Source organism: Heteronotia binoei, chromosome 6 (assembly GCF_032191835.1).
Source record: "Heteronotia binoei isolate CCM8104 ecotype False Entrance Well chromosome 6, APGP_CSIRO_Hbin_v1, whole genome shotgun sequence".
Lineage (NCBI taxonomy): Eukaryota > Metazoa > Chordata > Lepidosauria > Squamata > Gekkonidae > Heteronotia > Heteronotia binoei.
The window spans coordinates 30,083,535-30,101,313 of record NC_083228.1 but is presented as its reverse complement, the minus strand read 5'-3'; the positions used below and the strand labels follow the sequence as shown (position 1 = coordinate 30,101,313).

Here is a 17,779-nt window from a genome sequence, read left to right as displayed (position 1 = left end):
AAAAAACCCAGTTGCTATCAGGAGATCCACCAGTGGGGCCAGGACACTAGAAGCCCTCCCACTGTTGTCTCCCCAAGCACCTAGAATACAGAGCATCACTGCCCCAGACAGATAGTTCCATCCGTACCTCTGCTCCATATGCAATTTGGACCTCTTGGCTCCAAATCTGCCAGGAGAACTGTGTAGTTTCTCTCTCAAAATCCAAATGTGTGGAGACACCCCAAAAGAACTGTTAACAGCTATGGCTTCCTCTTTAACCACAGGACCTGTATCAGATTAAAAGTGGATTATTAGTTGTGACCTTGTGTCACTGTTTTTATGTAGGCTATTGGGAGTGTCTTAAGCTACTTGACTGATGCAAAGAGGAAGTATTCACACATCTTGTGGGTGAATCTTCGTGAAGAAGTGGTTCTGGAAGGAAATGAGCAAACCTGTACTCTCCGGGAGGGCAGCAACCTGGAACAACAGATTACAGTGCCTGCGACATCACCTGAACAGCTAGAGGTGAGCTTTCTGACACTGTTTTAACCTCCCCTTAACACTTCCCTGCAGTGGAGGCTGATTACTGTGCACAGCTTTCTGAATGCTAAAAGGGTGCGGATTTGTTTATATATCATTCTGCATACTATTTTTGTGAATTTCAGGTGAATGTTATGTGTGTTAGTTTTAATGCTACATTTATTGTAATTTTGGAATATTAAATAAAGATCATTTATTTGTGGGGGTGGGAGAAGGTTGGCTGCAGGTTGACTAAAAGTGGCCTCCAGCATAACCTAGTTTGAGTGGTGGGGATTCTGAAATGGAGAGTAACTACTCCTCTCTTCCTGGGCAGAAATATGGGGAGAGAGAACCATTTTTCAAAGGCCCCTTAGTCCCTTACTCAGCAGAAGAGAAATGGTGGGTTATTCACTATTCTTCTCAGCAAGGGACCAGAGGAAGAAGATTTTAATTTTTGGAATCCATGTGCCAAGTCCACACTCCCATCCCCAGCATCAAATGCATGAATCTCCTGTCAGTTGACGCTGAAGAAGATTACGTCTTATTTTTCATGCTTACTTTGTAGATAGGCTGTATTTCATAGCCCTTCTGTATGTTATACTGAGACAACCGCACATTTCTAGTTGAGCCCTCCTCGAGCTGTCTCTCTCAGCTCACCCTGTTCCTCCTCCTCCTACTTCTTGGCTTCATGACCCACCTGTGAGAGAGTTACTGCCCACTTCTGAGTCCAGACTCAGAAGCTGAGAATCACTGCCTTGGTAGTAAAGCAGCCATGGGCTGGCTGCCAAAGGGTAACAAGGCATCTCAGCAACAGCTGGTAGGTTTGTTTTGCCAATGGAAAAAAAATCAGTGGGCTCCTCACAATGAACAGACCAATTGATGCACGTACACACGCCAGAAATATAAATTTAACAGACCACTAAGTCGAGTACAGATTGTTTCTAGGTATCCAGAACTACACTGTGTTTTTCCAAGTTCTAGAATCAAGATAATCTCAGATATAGTGGACTCTAGATCCGCTTCATAGTGAATCCGGCTCTTTTCGACGCATGAGTTTAGGTTTTAATGGGCTAAAAAACAGAGCAAAGTTCAGAGTTCAGCAAGTCTAAACTGAATTACAGAGTTTGGAGGAACACAGTATATTCCTGGATATAGGGATCTTCCACAACTGATCATGCGTGACTTGGAAGTGCTTGTTAGTCTGTTATTCACTGCACAGGAGCTCAGAATGCCCCTTGATATGTTCATGTCTAGGGAAGTATTTTGGCAGCCATGTGCCATTGCTAACAATAAGAGCTTGCTGTTTCAATCCAGTCTGAGAATTCGCCAGTCCTGAAAGGATGATATAGGGCAGGATTTATTGCCTGTTTCTATTAAGGATGGCATGTTTTTTCTTCCACTTCCACAATCACAGCTCCTCTGGATTATGTTTGTTTGACCAGGAATCTTTGCTGTTGGACTCAAGTGGTGTTGTTAAATTTTATAATCTGCTTGCTGATTGACTCTTTGTTTGACTAAGAATCATGGATTCAACCATAGTTACCATTCAAACGTTCTTATGTTTTGTACTTGGTTTATTGATTGAATAGTTCCATCATACTTGTAATCCGACTTGAGTCCCAGTGAGAAAGGTGGACCATAAATGAAAATAGAATAAAACATGCTTAACACAACTTCATCTGTGCATCCCGTCTTTAGAAACTGGAATCCGTTTTCAAGAACGACGTGCTCAAATCCCAGAAATGGCTTGAGGTTTATCTGGAACAGGAGAAGCAGATGAAGATGTTTAAGACCTGCCTGACTATGCAAGAGATATTTAACCAGCACAAGAGTACCTGTCAAGGACTAGTGTACAAACGGATTCCAATTCCAGACTGCTGTGCTCCTAGGGAACAGGTAAGCCCATCTGCAAAATCCCTCCTAGGTCTCTAAGCCTGTTGGTCCTAAACTAGTTCTATAATGGAGCTTTTGTGCCTCCAAGACCCAGTTGGTTGGGCAGCAGTTATGTGGGAAACAATTGCTTTCTTCTTTGACTTTGGCCTGACTGCGGTGCTGCTGTGTCCCATGTAGCTACTGGTGAGAGCCAGTGTGGTGTAGTTAGGAAGTCTGTGTTCTTCAAGGCTCCACTTTGTTTCAGAAGTCACTGGTCATTTTGGGCTGGTTGCCCATGCCCAACTTGACCTTCCTCCTAATGGTAACTGTGAGCTTAAAACAGGAAGGGAGTGCGGTCAAATTCAAGACAGGAGGAACCATACCTATTGTCCTAAGCTACAGGAAGAACAGACTGAAAATGTAGTAGACTTGGTCTCATGATCATAGAAGCAAAACACTGTGTACAATTCGTTCAGAATTCCATACAAGACCAATAAACTGTAGATTATTCTCAAAAACTCAAAAAGGGCCACTTGACCCTTTGGGTCTTAATAAGTAAATTATATAAGTAAGCTATATAAAATTGCAATTCTAGTGGCTGGCTTTTGGGTTTTTTACCCTTCTTATTCTTGATAATCAATTATTTACCATTCCAGTCCACATTTCATACATAAATCCCATACATAGCAGAAGACAGAAGCACCCGACTACAATATCCTGTAAAGTTGATTGCAGCGACGAGTTGTCAGTGTGGTTGTAGCACAGGTGATGACATCCACAAAGTCAGATCAATTTCAGTACTGTTTAAAAGTGACAACACTGTGCCATTAACAGTTATGAACACTGTTGTTCCTATATTCAGTGAATTGTGACCAGAAGAAGATTATAGAATAGAAACATGCTTTTGTGTACCTGGGATGCATGTTGTCACTTTTGAACAGTACTGAAATTGATCTGACTTTGAGGATATCATCACCTGTGCTACATCCACATTGACAGCTTGTTGCAGTCAACTTTTAAGAGTGTGTCTGTGTTCTGCTGTGTATGGGATTTATGTACGCAATGTGGACTGGAATAGTAAATAATTGATTATCAAGAATAAGAAGAGTAGTGAAATAGTTTTTGAGAATAATCTACAGTTTATTGGCCTTTTATGGAATTCTGAACAAATTGTACAGTTTTGTTTATATGGTTAAATACCTACACTGTGGTTTCCTTGGTTTGTGTCGTGATGGCAACTTGCAAAGGGACTTTGGCAGGGTGGAATTCTAGTAGGAGTTCCTTTGCATATTAGGCCACACACCCCTGATGTAACCAATCCTCCAAGAGCTTACAGGGCTCTTAATACAGGGCCTACTGTAAGCTGCAGGAGGATTGGCTACATCAGGGGTGCGTGGCCTAATATGCAAAGAAGCTTCTGCTAGAATTCTACCCCTGGACGTTGGCACTTGTGCAAAGGGGATCGCCCCCCATGTGGGAGCGCACTGCATGGGACGTGCCCCTACTGAGCTAAACCATGAATCCATCAGGGGTTCTGTGTGCTCCTGTGGGTCATTTGTGCAGGGCCAAGAAGCAGCAGAAGCCCTTAGAAAAGTAACACTGGGACTGGGGCAGGAGGGGAATTCTGGTTCTTGCAGAAGTCTTATGACTGGCTTTGGGTAATGCCCACAAGTGTGGTCAGCTGGCTGCCCAGCCTTGTCCTTGGTTGCCTGTGGCCACTCATCGGTAACCTCATTCTTTCCCCTTCTAAAACCATTGGATTTCAGAAATGCCACATCATGCTTCAAAGAAAAACAGGGACACAAATTATTTCATTCCCATTCAGCAGAACAAAAACATACCTTCAGTTGCATTCTGCTGCTGAGTTGAGTGGCCAAATAAGTTTTAAACTCAAAGTTTGTTTTCCTTCCATCCTAGCCACTTGGCCCTTTGGGTCTTAATAACTCTGGAACCAACTCCCGGAGGAGGTATGGGCCCTGCGATGTGTAAATCAATTTCGCAGGGCCTGTAAGACATACCTCTTCAAAATAGCCTTCGCCCATGCCGAGCTAAGATAACGTCGCTGTGTATGTTTTCTGTTCTTCTACTGAATTTAAGATCTATTTAGCACCTTAATGTCAATTTTAATGTAACTGTATACTGACTTAAGATGATTTTATTGTTTATATGATTTTATTATATTGTATTGCATTTATGTGTTGTGAGCTGCCCTGAGCCTGCTTGTGCGGGGAGGGCGGGATACAAATAAAAAGTTATTATTATTATTATTATAAGTAAGTTATATAAGTAAGCGATATGAAATTGCAATTCTAGTGGCTGGCTTTTGGGGTTTTTTTCTTGAATTATGTATTAAGGAAGAACCAAGAGACATGGGGAAAAGTGATTCAGGGATGGCATTTGTAAGTCAGGCTCTGTTTTTAGGCACTGGTCTCTCTATAATTGCTTGTTCATCTCCTAAATCCACAGGACAGTCCATGTGCAGTCTCCAGTTAGAACTCATGGCTTGTAGTTCAGTTCAGATGAAACAGGAAACAAAAAATGTTTCACTAAAGCTGGTGTGCGCAGTGCTGCCGGGTGCACATAAACCCTCTCAATTTGTGTGTCCTGAAAGACGTCTCTTCTCACTCGGTGCTCTCTGTATTCCATTCGCAGGACTTTGATCAGCTTCTGAAAGCAATGAAGGGCGCTCTAGCGGAGGACAGCCGTACGGCCTTTGTCTTCAATTGCCATAGTGGGCGAGGAAGAACGACAACCGCCATGGTTATTGCAGTCCTCACACTCTGGCATTTTAATGTATGTGCTGACTGAGAAAGGGGTGTTCCATTCAGTAAAGGGTGTAGAATTCCCAGGGGGAGGGGCTCTGGGACATTCTTGGGAGATGTTCTCAGGGATTGAGCTCACATCCTTTGTTGTAGAGTGTCTTCTGAGTCATAGTTCAAAGATCAGAGTTTAACCTTTGATGCCCTCAATAACTAAGGTATCACATACTTTGCAGAACATCCCTTCCCATTAATATCAACATGCCAGATTCTGATTGGGTCCCTCTAGAGCAGAGGTTTCAAACTCATTTTTTATGAGGGCTGGATTTGACATAAATAAGACCTTGTTGGGTCGGGCCATATCGGGTTGGGCTGGGCCATGCCAGGCCATGTGTGTACCTATTTAAGATTAGGTAGCAGAGATATAAATTTTATAAGGGACACAAACACAAATATATATTTTTAAAAACTTAAAACATGCTTACAACGTTAGCACTCATTGGTCTTAAAGATGCTTTCTTTGTATTTCTGCCATGGGATCCGGGCAACTGGGCAAAGGAAGCTCTGGCTCTTTTCATCCTTCCCCAGGGGACTGATTGGGGGGGAAGGAGCCTCAGCCAATAGAAGGAAGAGAGGCTTAGCTCAGTATCTCTGTTATGCAATTGAGAGAGCCTAGCAAATCAAGCTCTCCCTCCCCCCTTCCTCAGCCAATGGAGAAAATAGAGGTTTTGCTCTAGCTCCTGTGCAATTGAGCAAGCCTTGCAAAGCAAGCTGTGATGCAGAAAGAAGCAAGATATAGGGCAAAGGAAGCAGATGACAGCCAGTTGCTTGGGGGCCTGATAGGAGCCCTCCGAGGTCCTGATTTGCCTCCTGAACTGCATGTCTGACACCCCTGCTCTAGAAGGAGGTTGTCAACATGGGGTGGTCTTTGAGGGTGGGGGGCAGTTCTCCATGGGAACTCATCATTTTGTGGCACTCTTAACATTTATCTGCTGCATGGCTTAACAATCTAATTCTCATTGTTGTAGGGAATCCCTGAGATCATCGAGGATGAAATTGTGAGTGTGCCTGATGCCAAGTACACAAAAGGGGAGTTTGAGGTGAGTGGCATAATTTCCAGAGCAGTGCCTTCCAGTTAAATCCTGCTGTTCCTAAGGCAGTGCTTCTGAAGTGGTCTTCAGGAAACCTTCGTCTTTGCAAAGAAAACAATGCATACCACTATCCCACTGAGTATGGGCTTCATCTTTTGGACTGTGAACCAAACTAAACATGATAGTGAACCCGAGACCCCCATGAGTTCACCACTGCCATTTAATAGTGATTTTAAAATGTGGCAAGGCCCTGATTTGGCATGGGCTCATGGCGCAGTGCTCTTTCCCCTCACCTTGTGCAGTGTAGTGAGAAGGAACTTCGTGCTGCAGGCCCATGCTGGATTGGGTCCTTGTGGCTTTTAAAACACCTGCACAATCGCAACTGTGCAGTAGGCATGAGATCCCCATCACATGTCATGGGACTCCTAGTTCCTGCCACATTTCAGCAGCTGCTGCCGCTATAGGCTTCAGGCTTCCCATAACTGTAAGTAGGGCTAAGCAGTTGGGAGAGTAAGCTGCTATGTATTCTTTCACATTGTGGCTCAGAGGGGTATGGGGAAGGCAAAAGATGATGTCCCAAAGAATCACAGGGTGAAGATTATTGATGCAGATGTTGGAAGAGCATGCTGATACTTTTCTTCCTTTCTCATAATACTAGAACTCGTGGGCATTCAATGAAATTGCTGAGCAGTCAAGTTAGAACTGATTAAAGGAAGTACTTCTTCACCCAGAGAGTGATTAACATGTGGAATTCACTGCCACAGAAGTGGCGGCAGCTACAAGCATAGACAGCTTCAAGAGGGGAATGGATAAGCATATGGAGCAGAGGTTCATCAATGGCTATTCGCCACAGTGTAATGTTGGAACTCTCTGTCTGGGGCAGTGATGCTCTGTATTCTGGTGCTTGGGAGGGCACAGTGGAAGGACTTCTAGTCCCGCTGGTGGACCTCTATATGGCACTTGGTTGTTTTTTTGGCCTCTGTGTGACACAGAGTGTTGGACTGGATGGGCCATTGGCCTGATCCAACATGGCTTCTCTTATGTTCTTATCTGTGACTGCATTTAATGTTCTTCCTGCTGGCATATTATAATGGCTGAGCTGCTCTGTATGTGATGTGTAAGTGTGCCCTGTTCTGGGAATTTTATTATGTGTGGCTTTTGTGCATGCATCTGACTTTGTTAGTGTTAAAACATGCTGATCTTTAGCTAGTTGCTGTCTGCATATGCTTTAAAAAAAACCCTAAACAGACAGATGTAATGTCCTAGGTGGCCTCAGAGGCAAACAATAGCTTTCCTTTTAATAAAAGATACTACATAGTTTTAGAGCTTTTTTGTAGAAAAAGCTCAGCAGGGACTCATTTGCATATTTGGCCACACCTCCTGGCATTGCCATTGTTTCACAGAGAGCTTTTTTGTAGAAAAAGCCCAGCAGGAACTCATTTGCATATTAGGCCATTCTCCCCCCCCCGCCCCTTCCCGGACACCAAGTCAGCCGGAACTGCGTTCATGTGCGTTCCTGCTCAGAAAAAGCCCTGCATAGTTTCGGATTTTCCCTTTTTTAGGGCATTTTTTTGTTTTTCGAAGGTGGGTGGTAAGGAAAAATTTCCAAAGGTGATTCACAGGACTCAAAATCCATTTCAAATTCAAATCCCAGATTAAATGTTTGACTGCTCCAAAGTCAATTGTCTATTTATTTTATTTTATTTATTCAACTTAATGAATTGCCCTATTCTGCCTCATGCTGCTCTGGGCAATGCACAGCAAAGAAATAAAAATACATGCATCAATAAAACCAATTACATTAAAAACAAATTACAGACCCAATGGCGTCTTCTTAAAGTGCTCTTGTTCTTGTGTGTCCTAAGCGGAAAGGTTTCATTTCACAAATTGTGCTGCTGCTGTTGTCTGTCAGGTTGTGATGAAAATAGTTCAGATGTTGCCGGAAGGACACCGAATGAAGAAGGAGGTTGACATGGCGTTGGATACGGTGAGCGAGACGATGACGCCCATGCATTATCACCTGCGTGAAATCATCATCTGCACCTACAGACAGGTGAGGTGGCCTCTTTGTGACAAGGGCAGGTGTACCCTGGGTGACCTGCCTCGGACTTTTGCACAGCTTTGACTGTCCTACTCTCCTCTGAAATGGCAGCATGAAATAGTAATACCCAGACTTGACTATATTTGACAACTAGGCAGGGTTGAGCATGTAATGAACGTACAAGAGAGAGGGAATGACCTGGCAGGAATTAAAATGACCTTGACAATGCGAAAGAGTTTTGTAGGTTGGAAGTTGCCCCATTGAGAGCTCTTGGTATGTCTGATCCCATCATGCAGTTCTGGGTGGGAGGCGTTGGCTCTGCCTTAGAAGCTGGAAATCCTCATTCTGGACTGGGTGAACTTCAGACTTTTTTTTTTTTAATGTATCTGAGTTTGCTGTTTCTGAATATGGAGATTCCCGTTAGTTACCATGCTAGTAGCCACTGATGGACTGCCTCCATGAATCTGTCTCCATGCTAGTGCCTACATGTGAAGCTGTTTGTACTAGGTCAAACCAGGGGTGGAATTCTAGCAGGAGCTCCTTTGCATATTAGACCACACACCCCTGATGTAGCCAATTCTCTGAGCTTACAAAGTTCTTTTTTTGTAAGCTCTTGGAGGATTGGCTACATCAGGGGTGTATGGCCTAATATGCAAATGAGCTTCTGCTAGAATTCCACCCCCGAGTCAAACTATTGGTCTAGCAAGGCTACTATTGTTTGTTCTGACTGGCAGCAGCTCTCCAGGGTCTCTGATGGTGGTCTCTTGCATCATCAAGTATTGCATCCCTTTTTTGTATTTTATATTTTATGTGTGTGTTTGCACACACGCATACTTGGAAGTCATAGTGACTTCTGGTGACTGACCCCTACTAGGGACACGAAGGATATTCAGAGAGGTGGCTGAATAAAGCCTGCCCCTGGTTCCCAACTTCTGGTATTCCAAGGTCTCCTATTCAAGTACTTGCCAGAATCGCCTTGCTTGGCTTCTGAGATCAGGCTTGCCTAGGCTATGCAAGTCAGGGCAGGATTGGATCCTTTTACCTGAAGGTGCCTGGAGTTGAACCAAGGGCCTTCTGCATGTCAGGCAAATCCTCTGCTGCTGAGTTGGATCGCCATGTCCACTGGCAGGGAATTCCACTATTTATTTACAAGTTCAGTAGAGAAGCACTTTGTCAACTTTATTGGGCACCTCTGAGTTCCATAAGGGGAAACCTTTGGAGGCAAGTTTCATGTCTGATCTCAAGATGGTGACATCTGTGCAGATGCACATTCAAGCTGGCTTTGTGCCCATTGCACTGGCTGCCCATTGAGTACCAGATCATTCATTCATTCATTCATTCATTCATTCAGGTAATTTATATTCCGCCCTTTCCAAGACAGGCTAAGGGCGGATAACATTTTAAAACAGTAAAACAGCAATTAAAACCAATAAAAGTAGACAATACAATTTGGCAGCTCAGCTGAGCACATAATATACTGAACATGAGATAGTATAAAATCAGTATTTCAGCAGGGTGAGGGTCAGCCGATGGAATAGGATGCCCGCTGGTTCAAGGTTATGGCATTAACCTTTAAAGCCCTCTGCGGCCTTGGACCTGCATATGTGTGGGACCATCTCCCTCTGTATGTGCCCTTGCGCTCTGCTGAACAGCATTCGCTGGTGGTCCCTGGCCCAAACGATGTCCACTTAGCCTCAACCAGGGCCAGGGATATTTTCTGCCTTGGCTCCAGCCTGGTGGAATATGCTCCCACTTGAGATCAGGGCCCTGCGAGGTCTTCTGTAGAACAGAGCTATTCTGCCAGGCCTTTGGGCTTCCCACTATTCTGCCCTCTGTGTTCATGTTGTCCACATTGACGGGCCCACTAGAATCCACCACTGAATCCATATGCTGAGCAGGTCCTTGCTCTCTGTTTTGGTTGTGGTATCCTCGGCACTCCATATGAGGCATATAGACCACTATTGTGTTTTCGCCATCTGGTGTTTGGTTTTAACTGTGAGATTTTAAATTATGTTATGTTTGTATTTCATCTGTAAAAGGGAATCTTGCAACCCGCCTTGAGCCTGCTTGTGGGTACGGTGGGATATGAATCTAAGCAATCAGTTCAAAGACGGTAAAGGCTCTTAAAACATTGCTGCACTGCCACTATTGTGAGCTTCATTGATTTAGAAATGTACCCAGAAACCTTTTTTTAAAGTTCTCACCCAAATTCTCTGCCCAGCTCTGCATTTGGCATTCCAGCAGAATTACAGCCTATGCCAAGCCCTGTCCATTTTGCAAAGCACTTAGCGGGCATAGTCTGTATCCAAAGGTTTAGGGAAATGTGGATTGTGCTGAGGTTTAGAAAACAGAAGCACCTAAGGGAAAGATTCTAAGTGCTATGTGATCCGGAGGCTCAACTTGGGTTGCCTGCAGCCTCGAGGGGGGAAAAGTGTCCTGCCCCTTTAATGAAAGCGCCGTCTGTGGAAATGGATAGGTGAAGCTTTTCGTGGCACGGAGACATAAGAGAAGCCATGTTGGATCAGGGCAACGGCCCATCCAGTCCAACACTCTGTGTCACACAGTGGCAGAGAGCCAGTTTGGTGTAGTGGTTAAAAGTGCAGACTCTTATCTGGGAGAACCGGGTTTGATTCCCCACTCCTCCACTTGCACCTGCTGGAATGGCCTTGGGTCAGCCATAGCTCTTGCAGGAGGTGTCCTTGAAAGGGCAGCTGCTGTGAAAACCCTCTCCAGCCCCACCCACCTCACAGGGTGTCTGTTGTGGGGGAGGAAGGTAAAGGAGATTGTGAGCCGCTCTGAGACTCTTCGGAGTGGAGGGCGGGATATAAATCCAATATCATCTTCTTCTTCTTCTTCTTCTATATATACATGAATGACATCACCTGGTCAATAACATCCCAGTAAGTATCTATTCAAAGGTCGGGACATTTTCCTCTTGGCATCCCTCAATATCCATTTATATAGCATCCCTTGACATCCATCCTGGCATCTGTTTATACACTATTTGTATAAGTGTATTAGAGAGGAATCTTTTTTCATGTCACACGGCCTGATCCAAAGCTGGACCATTTTGCCCTGGGTTATTTCTTCCACTAACTTCCTGCCCCCCCCCCCCACCCCTGGCCAATGATGTGGGTTTTTAAATTTTTTAAAATACATTTTGTTTTATTAAATCTAATTCAATACAAAGGGAGCATAGGAAAAATAAATAAAAATATAAATCTAATATACAAAAATCCAATTTAGACCATTGAATGCGTATAACAGACCATTTACAAAAATGGTATGCAATGTGCTCGGTATTAAGAATTGAGAAATAGCCTATAATTCATTCTATTAGACAAAAAAGAAATTTCCCCAAAGAATTCCAAAACCGGGGCCCAAAGCAAATCATAATCTATAGCCAAATCAATATCGTTATCGAAGAAAGGGTTATCCATTGTCTTTCCCATTACATACTGGTCCCATAACTTGTCATACTCGTGGGGGTATGTGGGGGTTTCCAATTTTTAGCAGTCCAGTAAATTCTAATCGATGCTGTACTAAAAGCAGGTTGCACCAGCAATGGCATTACCGTGTTCATTTTTTAAAAAACCTGGAACCTCTGAGTGAGTTACCAAGTTCTGGGACTATGAGGAACCTCTCTGGAGGAGCATTATTTTAGTAAAGCAAGGGGAAAACCACATACAAATGAGCAAACACGATGTCTTCAGCTCTGTTGCCTCCTCCTGTTTCATGCTTGCATGCACTGCCTGCGGCATTCATTTCCCTGTGCGGACAGTTAGAGGGGCACTCAATGATGCTCCGGTTTGTTTGTTTTTCACACTGTGTGATAGCTGTATTTATGCCCCTGTTTAACTCGCCAGAGCATTGCCTGTTTGCTCAGCTAGACAAACTTCCCGCCAACCTCTAAAATGCAGTCAATGTGACTACAATACTCTTTGCTTCTTTAAGAAATGGCGGGGGGGGGGGGTGTCCCATCTGAAGAAGATGAAGATGATGATATTGGATTTATATCCAGAGTCTCAGAGTGGTCACAATCTCTTTTACCTCCTCCCCCCACAACTGACCACCCTGTGAAGTGAGTGGGGCTGAGAGAGCTCTTACAGCAGCTGTCCTTTCAAAGACAACTGCTACGAGAGACAAAAATGTGTGAGCCGGAGGCTAAAAAACTGAGCTAACTCACACTAACTCAGCTTAGAGGGATCACTGGTGGTGGTGGTGGTGGTGGGGGTTAGCTCCCCCCTTAGGCGCCATATGCCGGAGATCCAGAATGGGACAGAAGATTCTGGGGGTTAAGGGTCACAACCGGTTAAGTGCTCTCAAGTCACTTTCAATTTATGGCAACCCTGTGAATTTATGCCTTCTAAAACGTCCTGTTGTTAACAGCCTTGCTCATGTCTTGAGACTGAGGGGCATGGTTTCCTTGACAGAGTCCCTCCATTTATTTTATTTTATTTTATTTTATTTTATTTTATTTTATTTTATTTTATTTTATTTTTTATTTTATTTGATTTTTAGCCTGCCCTTCCCATAGAACAGGCTCAGGGCGGGTTACATCATAAAACCAATCAATAGTAAAAAAAACCAATTAAAATATATAACACCTAAATTAAAGAGAACAATAGGTACTAGAATGGCAAATTGTGCCTCACAGACATGGCCTCTTGTCCATGTCCAGCAGGTCTTGTAGCCCTGGGATGGAATGAAGGGGGGAGGCTGATAACAGTATCTCATGTTGGGTCTTCCTCTTTTCCTGCTGTCCAGCTTTTCTGAGTATCGATGTCTTTTCCAGTGACTCTTGTCTTCTCATAACACGACCTCAGTAGTCGTCTCCATCAGTGTTCCCTCTAAGCTGAGTTAGTGTGAGCTAGCTCACAGTTTTTTAGCTTCCAGCGCACACATTTCTGTCTTAGCTCAGGAAAAATGGCTCTAGATCAAATTAATTTATGCTGTAGCTCTCAACTGTAATGCCAGCAGCTCACAAAGTGGAATTTTTGCTCACAAGACTCCACAGCTTAGAGGCAGTATTGATCTCCATTCAGTCATTTTAGCTTCTAAGGTTGATTTTATCTAGAACCCATATATTTGTCTTTTTTTTTTTTGGCTGTCCACACTATCTATAAAACTCTCCTCCAACACCACATTACAAATGAATCAACATTGTTCTTGTCAGCTTTCTTCAATTTTCACACCCATACATACATACATACATATGTATATGACTAGTAAGGTGGCATTTATATATGTATACATATATATGTGATCTCAGTCACCAGCAATCAGGGCCTTTTTTTTTAGCAGAAATGGACAGGAACACGTATTTGTTTCAGTTTCTGTCCCACCCTCCCATAAGGATCAGGGTGGGTTAAAAAAGAAAAGGTAAAGGTAGTCCCCTGTGCAAACACCAGTTGTTTTTGACTCTGGGGTGACGTCACATCATGACGTTTTCATGGCAGATTTTTTTACAGGGTGGTTTGCCATTGCCTTCCCCAATCATCTACACTTTCCCCCCAGCAAGCTGGGTACTCATTTTACTGACCTCTGAAGGATGGAAGGCTGAGTCAGCCTGGAGCCGACTACCTGAACCCAGCTTCTGCCAGGATCAAACTCAGGTCGTGAGCAGAGCTTAGGACTGCAGTACCGCAGCTTTACCACTGTATGCCACGGGGCTCTTTTCAGGGTAGGTTACAACAATTTTAAACAGTTAAAACAGTTCCAGCTGGATTGCCTCTTGGGGAGCCAGTTTGGTGTAGTGGTTAAGTGTGTGGACTCTTATCTGGGAGAACCGGGTTTGATTCCCCACTCCTCCACTTGCACCTGCTGGAATGGCCTTGGGTCAGCCATAGCTCTGGCAGAGGTTGTCCTTGAAAGGGCAGCTGCTGTGAGAGCCCTCTCCAGCCCCACCCACCTCACAGGGTGTCTGTTGTGGGGGAGGAAGGTAAAGGAGATTGTGAGCCGCTCTGAGACTCTTCGGAGTGGAGGACGGGATATAAATCCAAAATATCTTCTTATGCAAATGAGTTCCTGCTGGGCTTCATCTACAAAAAAGCCTCGTGTGAAACGATGGTGATGTCAGGGGGTGTGGCCTAACATGCAAATGATTTCCTGGTGGGCTTTTTCTACCAAAAAAAAAAAGCCTTGCCAGCAATACATCCTAACACTTCTCTAGCTCTTTCATGGCTGCCCTTCCCAGTTTCCTTCTGATATCTTGGCTGCAGTTCCCCTTTGGGTTGATGAGATCACTTGGTACCCCTGGGTAAATATTCTTCCCCCATCGTGTTCTTTGCAAATTTGCCCAGCTCTGACATCCTCTTCCACAATCTGAGTCAAGCCCAAATCATATACATGGGATGAAAGCTGTCAGAAACCACTTACATACGACTGAACCTCCAGGCCACTAGTGATGATTTAGTAATGGTGAACCACACTGTATGGCACTATTGGATGAAATGCCCCTAACTTCTAGTGATACAGTCCTCCATGTGTTACTTCTGTGACTCACACATGGGGAAGCAGTGGTGGTGAAAAGTGCTGTCCAGTTCCAGATAACTTATAGCAACACAGAAGGGTTTTCAAGCTTAGAGACATTCAGAGGTGGTTTTCCATGGCCTGTAACCCTGGCCTTCCTTGGTGGTCTCCCATCCAAAGACCAACCAGGGCTGACCCTGCTTAGCTTCAGAGAATTTAAGAGATTTCTGTCTCCGAATGTGTGCTTGTGAAACTCCTTGACTGTTTCTAGTTGGATTGTAAGGAACTGACTAGTAGGGTGGCGTTTAGTCCCTTCCTTGAAGGAGGACTTGGAAATAGACTCAAAGGCTGGATGGTGTCTCCGTCGAGCTGGAGCCAAAGTGTCTTTCTGTCCAGATTCTACTGCTTGAAAGTTTTAGGAACTATTTGCACCAGCACTTAATTGTGATTGGACAAAGCATTCTACCTTATTGTAAATGGATTTATGTGTAGTGTGCTAATTGATTTATTATAAGAATCATATGGGAAATTAATTATATATTATCGAAGTTGATGTTCAGTAATTTGTTCATGGTGAATGTATTTTTTATTGTTCTTCTTTAGCTTCATAGGCCTGACAAGATCGGGCTAGCTTTGGCCACTTGTTTTCATTAATGGACTAACCAGTGGATGGATCCAAGTGGGCAGCTGTGTTGGTCTGAAGCAGTAGAACAAAGTAGGAGTCAAGTTCACCTTTAAGACCAACAAAGTTTTATTCAGAACATATAGCTTTCATTCTGAATAAAACTTTGTTGGTCTTAAAGGTGTACTTGATTCCTACTTTGTTCTAACCAGTGGACTGATCCAAGCGGGCAGCCGTGTTGGTCTGAAGTAGTAGAACAAAATAGGAGTCATTTTTCACCTTTAAGACCAATTTAGTTTTATTCAGAACATAAGCTTTCGTGTGCTCTAAGCACACTTCATCCAGTGGACTGTGAGCCTCCTTTGGCCTTCAGAACCCAGAGTTGCACTTCCAATCTCTACCAGCAGATGGCAGGGAAGCATCAATGGTTTCCCATCAGTATGCCTGGAGAAGAGAAACATTCCTTTCATTGGATGCACATATTGCTTCTGAACACTCCGGAAACTTTTACTGCTCCTTTGCCAAAGTCTGCAGACAGGCCTTTTGCCTTCCAGCTACAGGATAATAGAGATACACTGTATACAGATTCTTAATAGAGGTTGACTAGCACATCACACTGACCTCAGCTATGTCTTCTGTGTTTTGGGTCTATAACCAGCGAGAGAATTAAAAAATCCTGGCAGGGCACTCAGGGCTAGAGTGAATGTTTCTTTGAACCAGAGGTGACGCTTGGGTTTGCAGAGTCTTTTTTATAAAAGGATTGAAGCCAGTAACTTTGAACATCTGAGCAAATGTTGCCCCAAAACCCATGGCTTTGTTTTGAGGATAGGGTTTGTTGGGAGATGGCGGATAATGCGATGTGACCAGGCAGGTTGGGGAGGGGGCAGGACAAAGCAAACAATATGTTTCCAGCCAATGAGGTGCAGGGAGGATGGCATTTCTCCTTCCTTTTGAGTCCTTATAGCATTTCCTCTTGCAACTCATCCCTTATTTTACATAAGCTGTGCTAAGCAGGGTCAACCCTGGTTGGTCTTTGGATGGAAGACCACCAAGGAAGGCCAGGGTTACAATGCAGAGGCCGGCTATGGAAAACCACCTTTGAATGTCTCTAACCTTGAAAACCCTTCAGTGTTGAAAAACCCTTACTCTAAAAAAGTTAGAGCTGTTCGATAGTAGAATCAACTATCTAGAGAGGTAGATTACAGATAAAGAAGAAGAAGAAGATATTGGATTTATATCCTGCCCTCCACTCCGAAGAGTCTCAGAGCAGCTCACAATCTCCTTTACCTTCCTCCCCCACAACAGACACCCTGTGAGGTGGGTGGGGCTAGAGAGGGCTCTCACAGCAGCTGCCCTTTCAAGGACAACCTCTGCCAGAGCTATGGCTGATCCAAGGCCATGCTAGCAGGTGGAGGAGTGGGGAATCAAACCCAGTTCTCCCAGATAAGAGTCCGCACACTTAACCACTACTCCAAACTGGCTCTCCATAAATATGCATAGGATTGCTGTTTTGTAGCACAGTCCGAGGCATGCCTTCTGGGAAGTAAAATTAGATGTCCAGTGACATTATATGAATTAACAAAATGTATCCCAACAAAATCTATCCCAACCTAAGTCATGAGTCAAAGCTCACTTCATCAGACATCTGCAACGTGCACTTACAGGATCCATCTCCTATGGATGTTCATTGCAGACATCCAGTGGAGAGCTCTGTCTCATGAATGCGTAATGCGGAAATAAATGTTAGTCTTTAAGGTGCTCCTGGAGTTCTGTTTCATTTTGCTGAAAGTTGGCTTTATTACATTCATTGATGCTTACTCTCAAGCAGGTGTGTGTAGGATTGCAACCTCACACCGCAGTCCTGTTGCATACTTTCTCAAAAGTCTGTCCAGTTTTATTAAATGGAATTTACCCTTTAGAAAGCATGCATAAGTAGGGGTGGAATTCTAGCAGGAGCTCCTTTGCATATTAGGCCACACACCCCTGATGTAGCCAAGAAGAGTCTTGTAAGCTCTTGGAGGTTTGGCTACATCAAGGGTGTGTCCTAATATGCAAAGGAGCTCCTGCTAGAATTCCACCCCTTTGCATAAGATTTCAGTTTGTGTCTCCTTGATGCTTACCCCCCTTCACTTTTTAAACTATTAGTATTGCAGTTCAGCTTCCAAACTAGCATGTCTGGATTTGCCTCCTTTTGTGCTCCTTCTTTGGCTCGCTGGTTCTTTGCCGTTTTTGGGTTTTTGTGGAGCTTTGGTGAGCCACTAGAGGGCAGTCTGCAACAGTCAAAACCCCATCTAGGCTACGAACATTGCCTTTTAGTGAAAATAGGAAACCAGTGGTTTTTAGATGGTCCTTAGCAAGGTTTCTATATCTTGGACTCTTGAAAGTAATTAAAAATATCTGAGTATGTGGTTTCATATTTTTCACT

The 17,779-nt window shown here is 43.9% G+C and overlaps 1 protein-coding gene across 1 annotated transcript in view; it reads left to right on the top strand.

Moving 5' to 3' along the window:
* PALD1 (phosphatase domain containing paladin 1) overlaps window positions 1-17,779 on the top strand; it is a 164,673-nt gene that overhangs the window by 72,315 nt on the left and 74,579 nt on the right. The window contains exons 14-18 of the mRNA XM_060241190.1: window positions 325-504; window positions 2,197-2,394; window positions 5,023-5,163; window positions 6,158-6,229; window positions 8,133-8,273. Of these exons, the coding sequence (XP_060097173.1) occupies window positions 325-504; window positions 2,197-2,394; window positions 5,023-5,163; window positions 6,158-6,229; window positions 8,133-8,273 (732 nt within the window). The remainder of the gene's footprint in view (window positions 1-324; window positions 505-2,196; window positions 2,395-5,022; window positions 5,164-6,157; window positions 6,230-8,132; window positions 8,274-17,779) is intronic.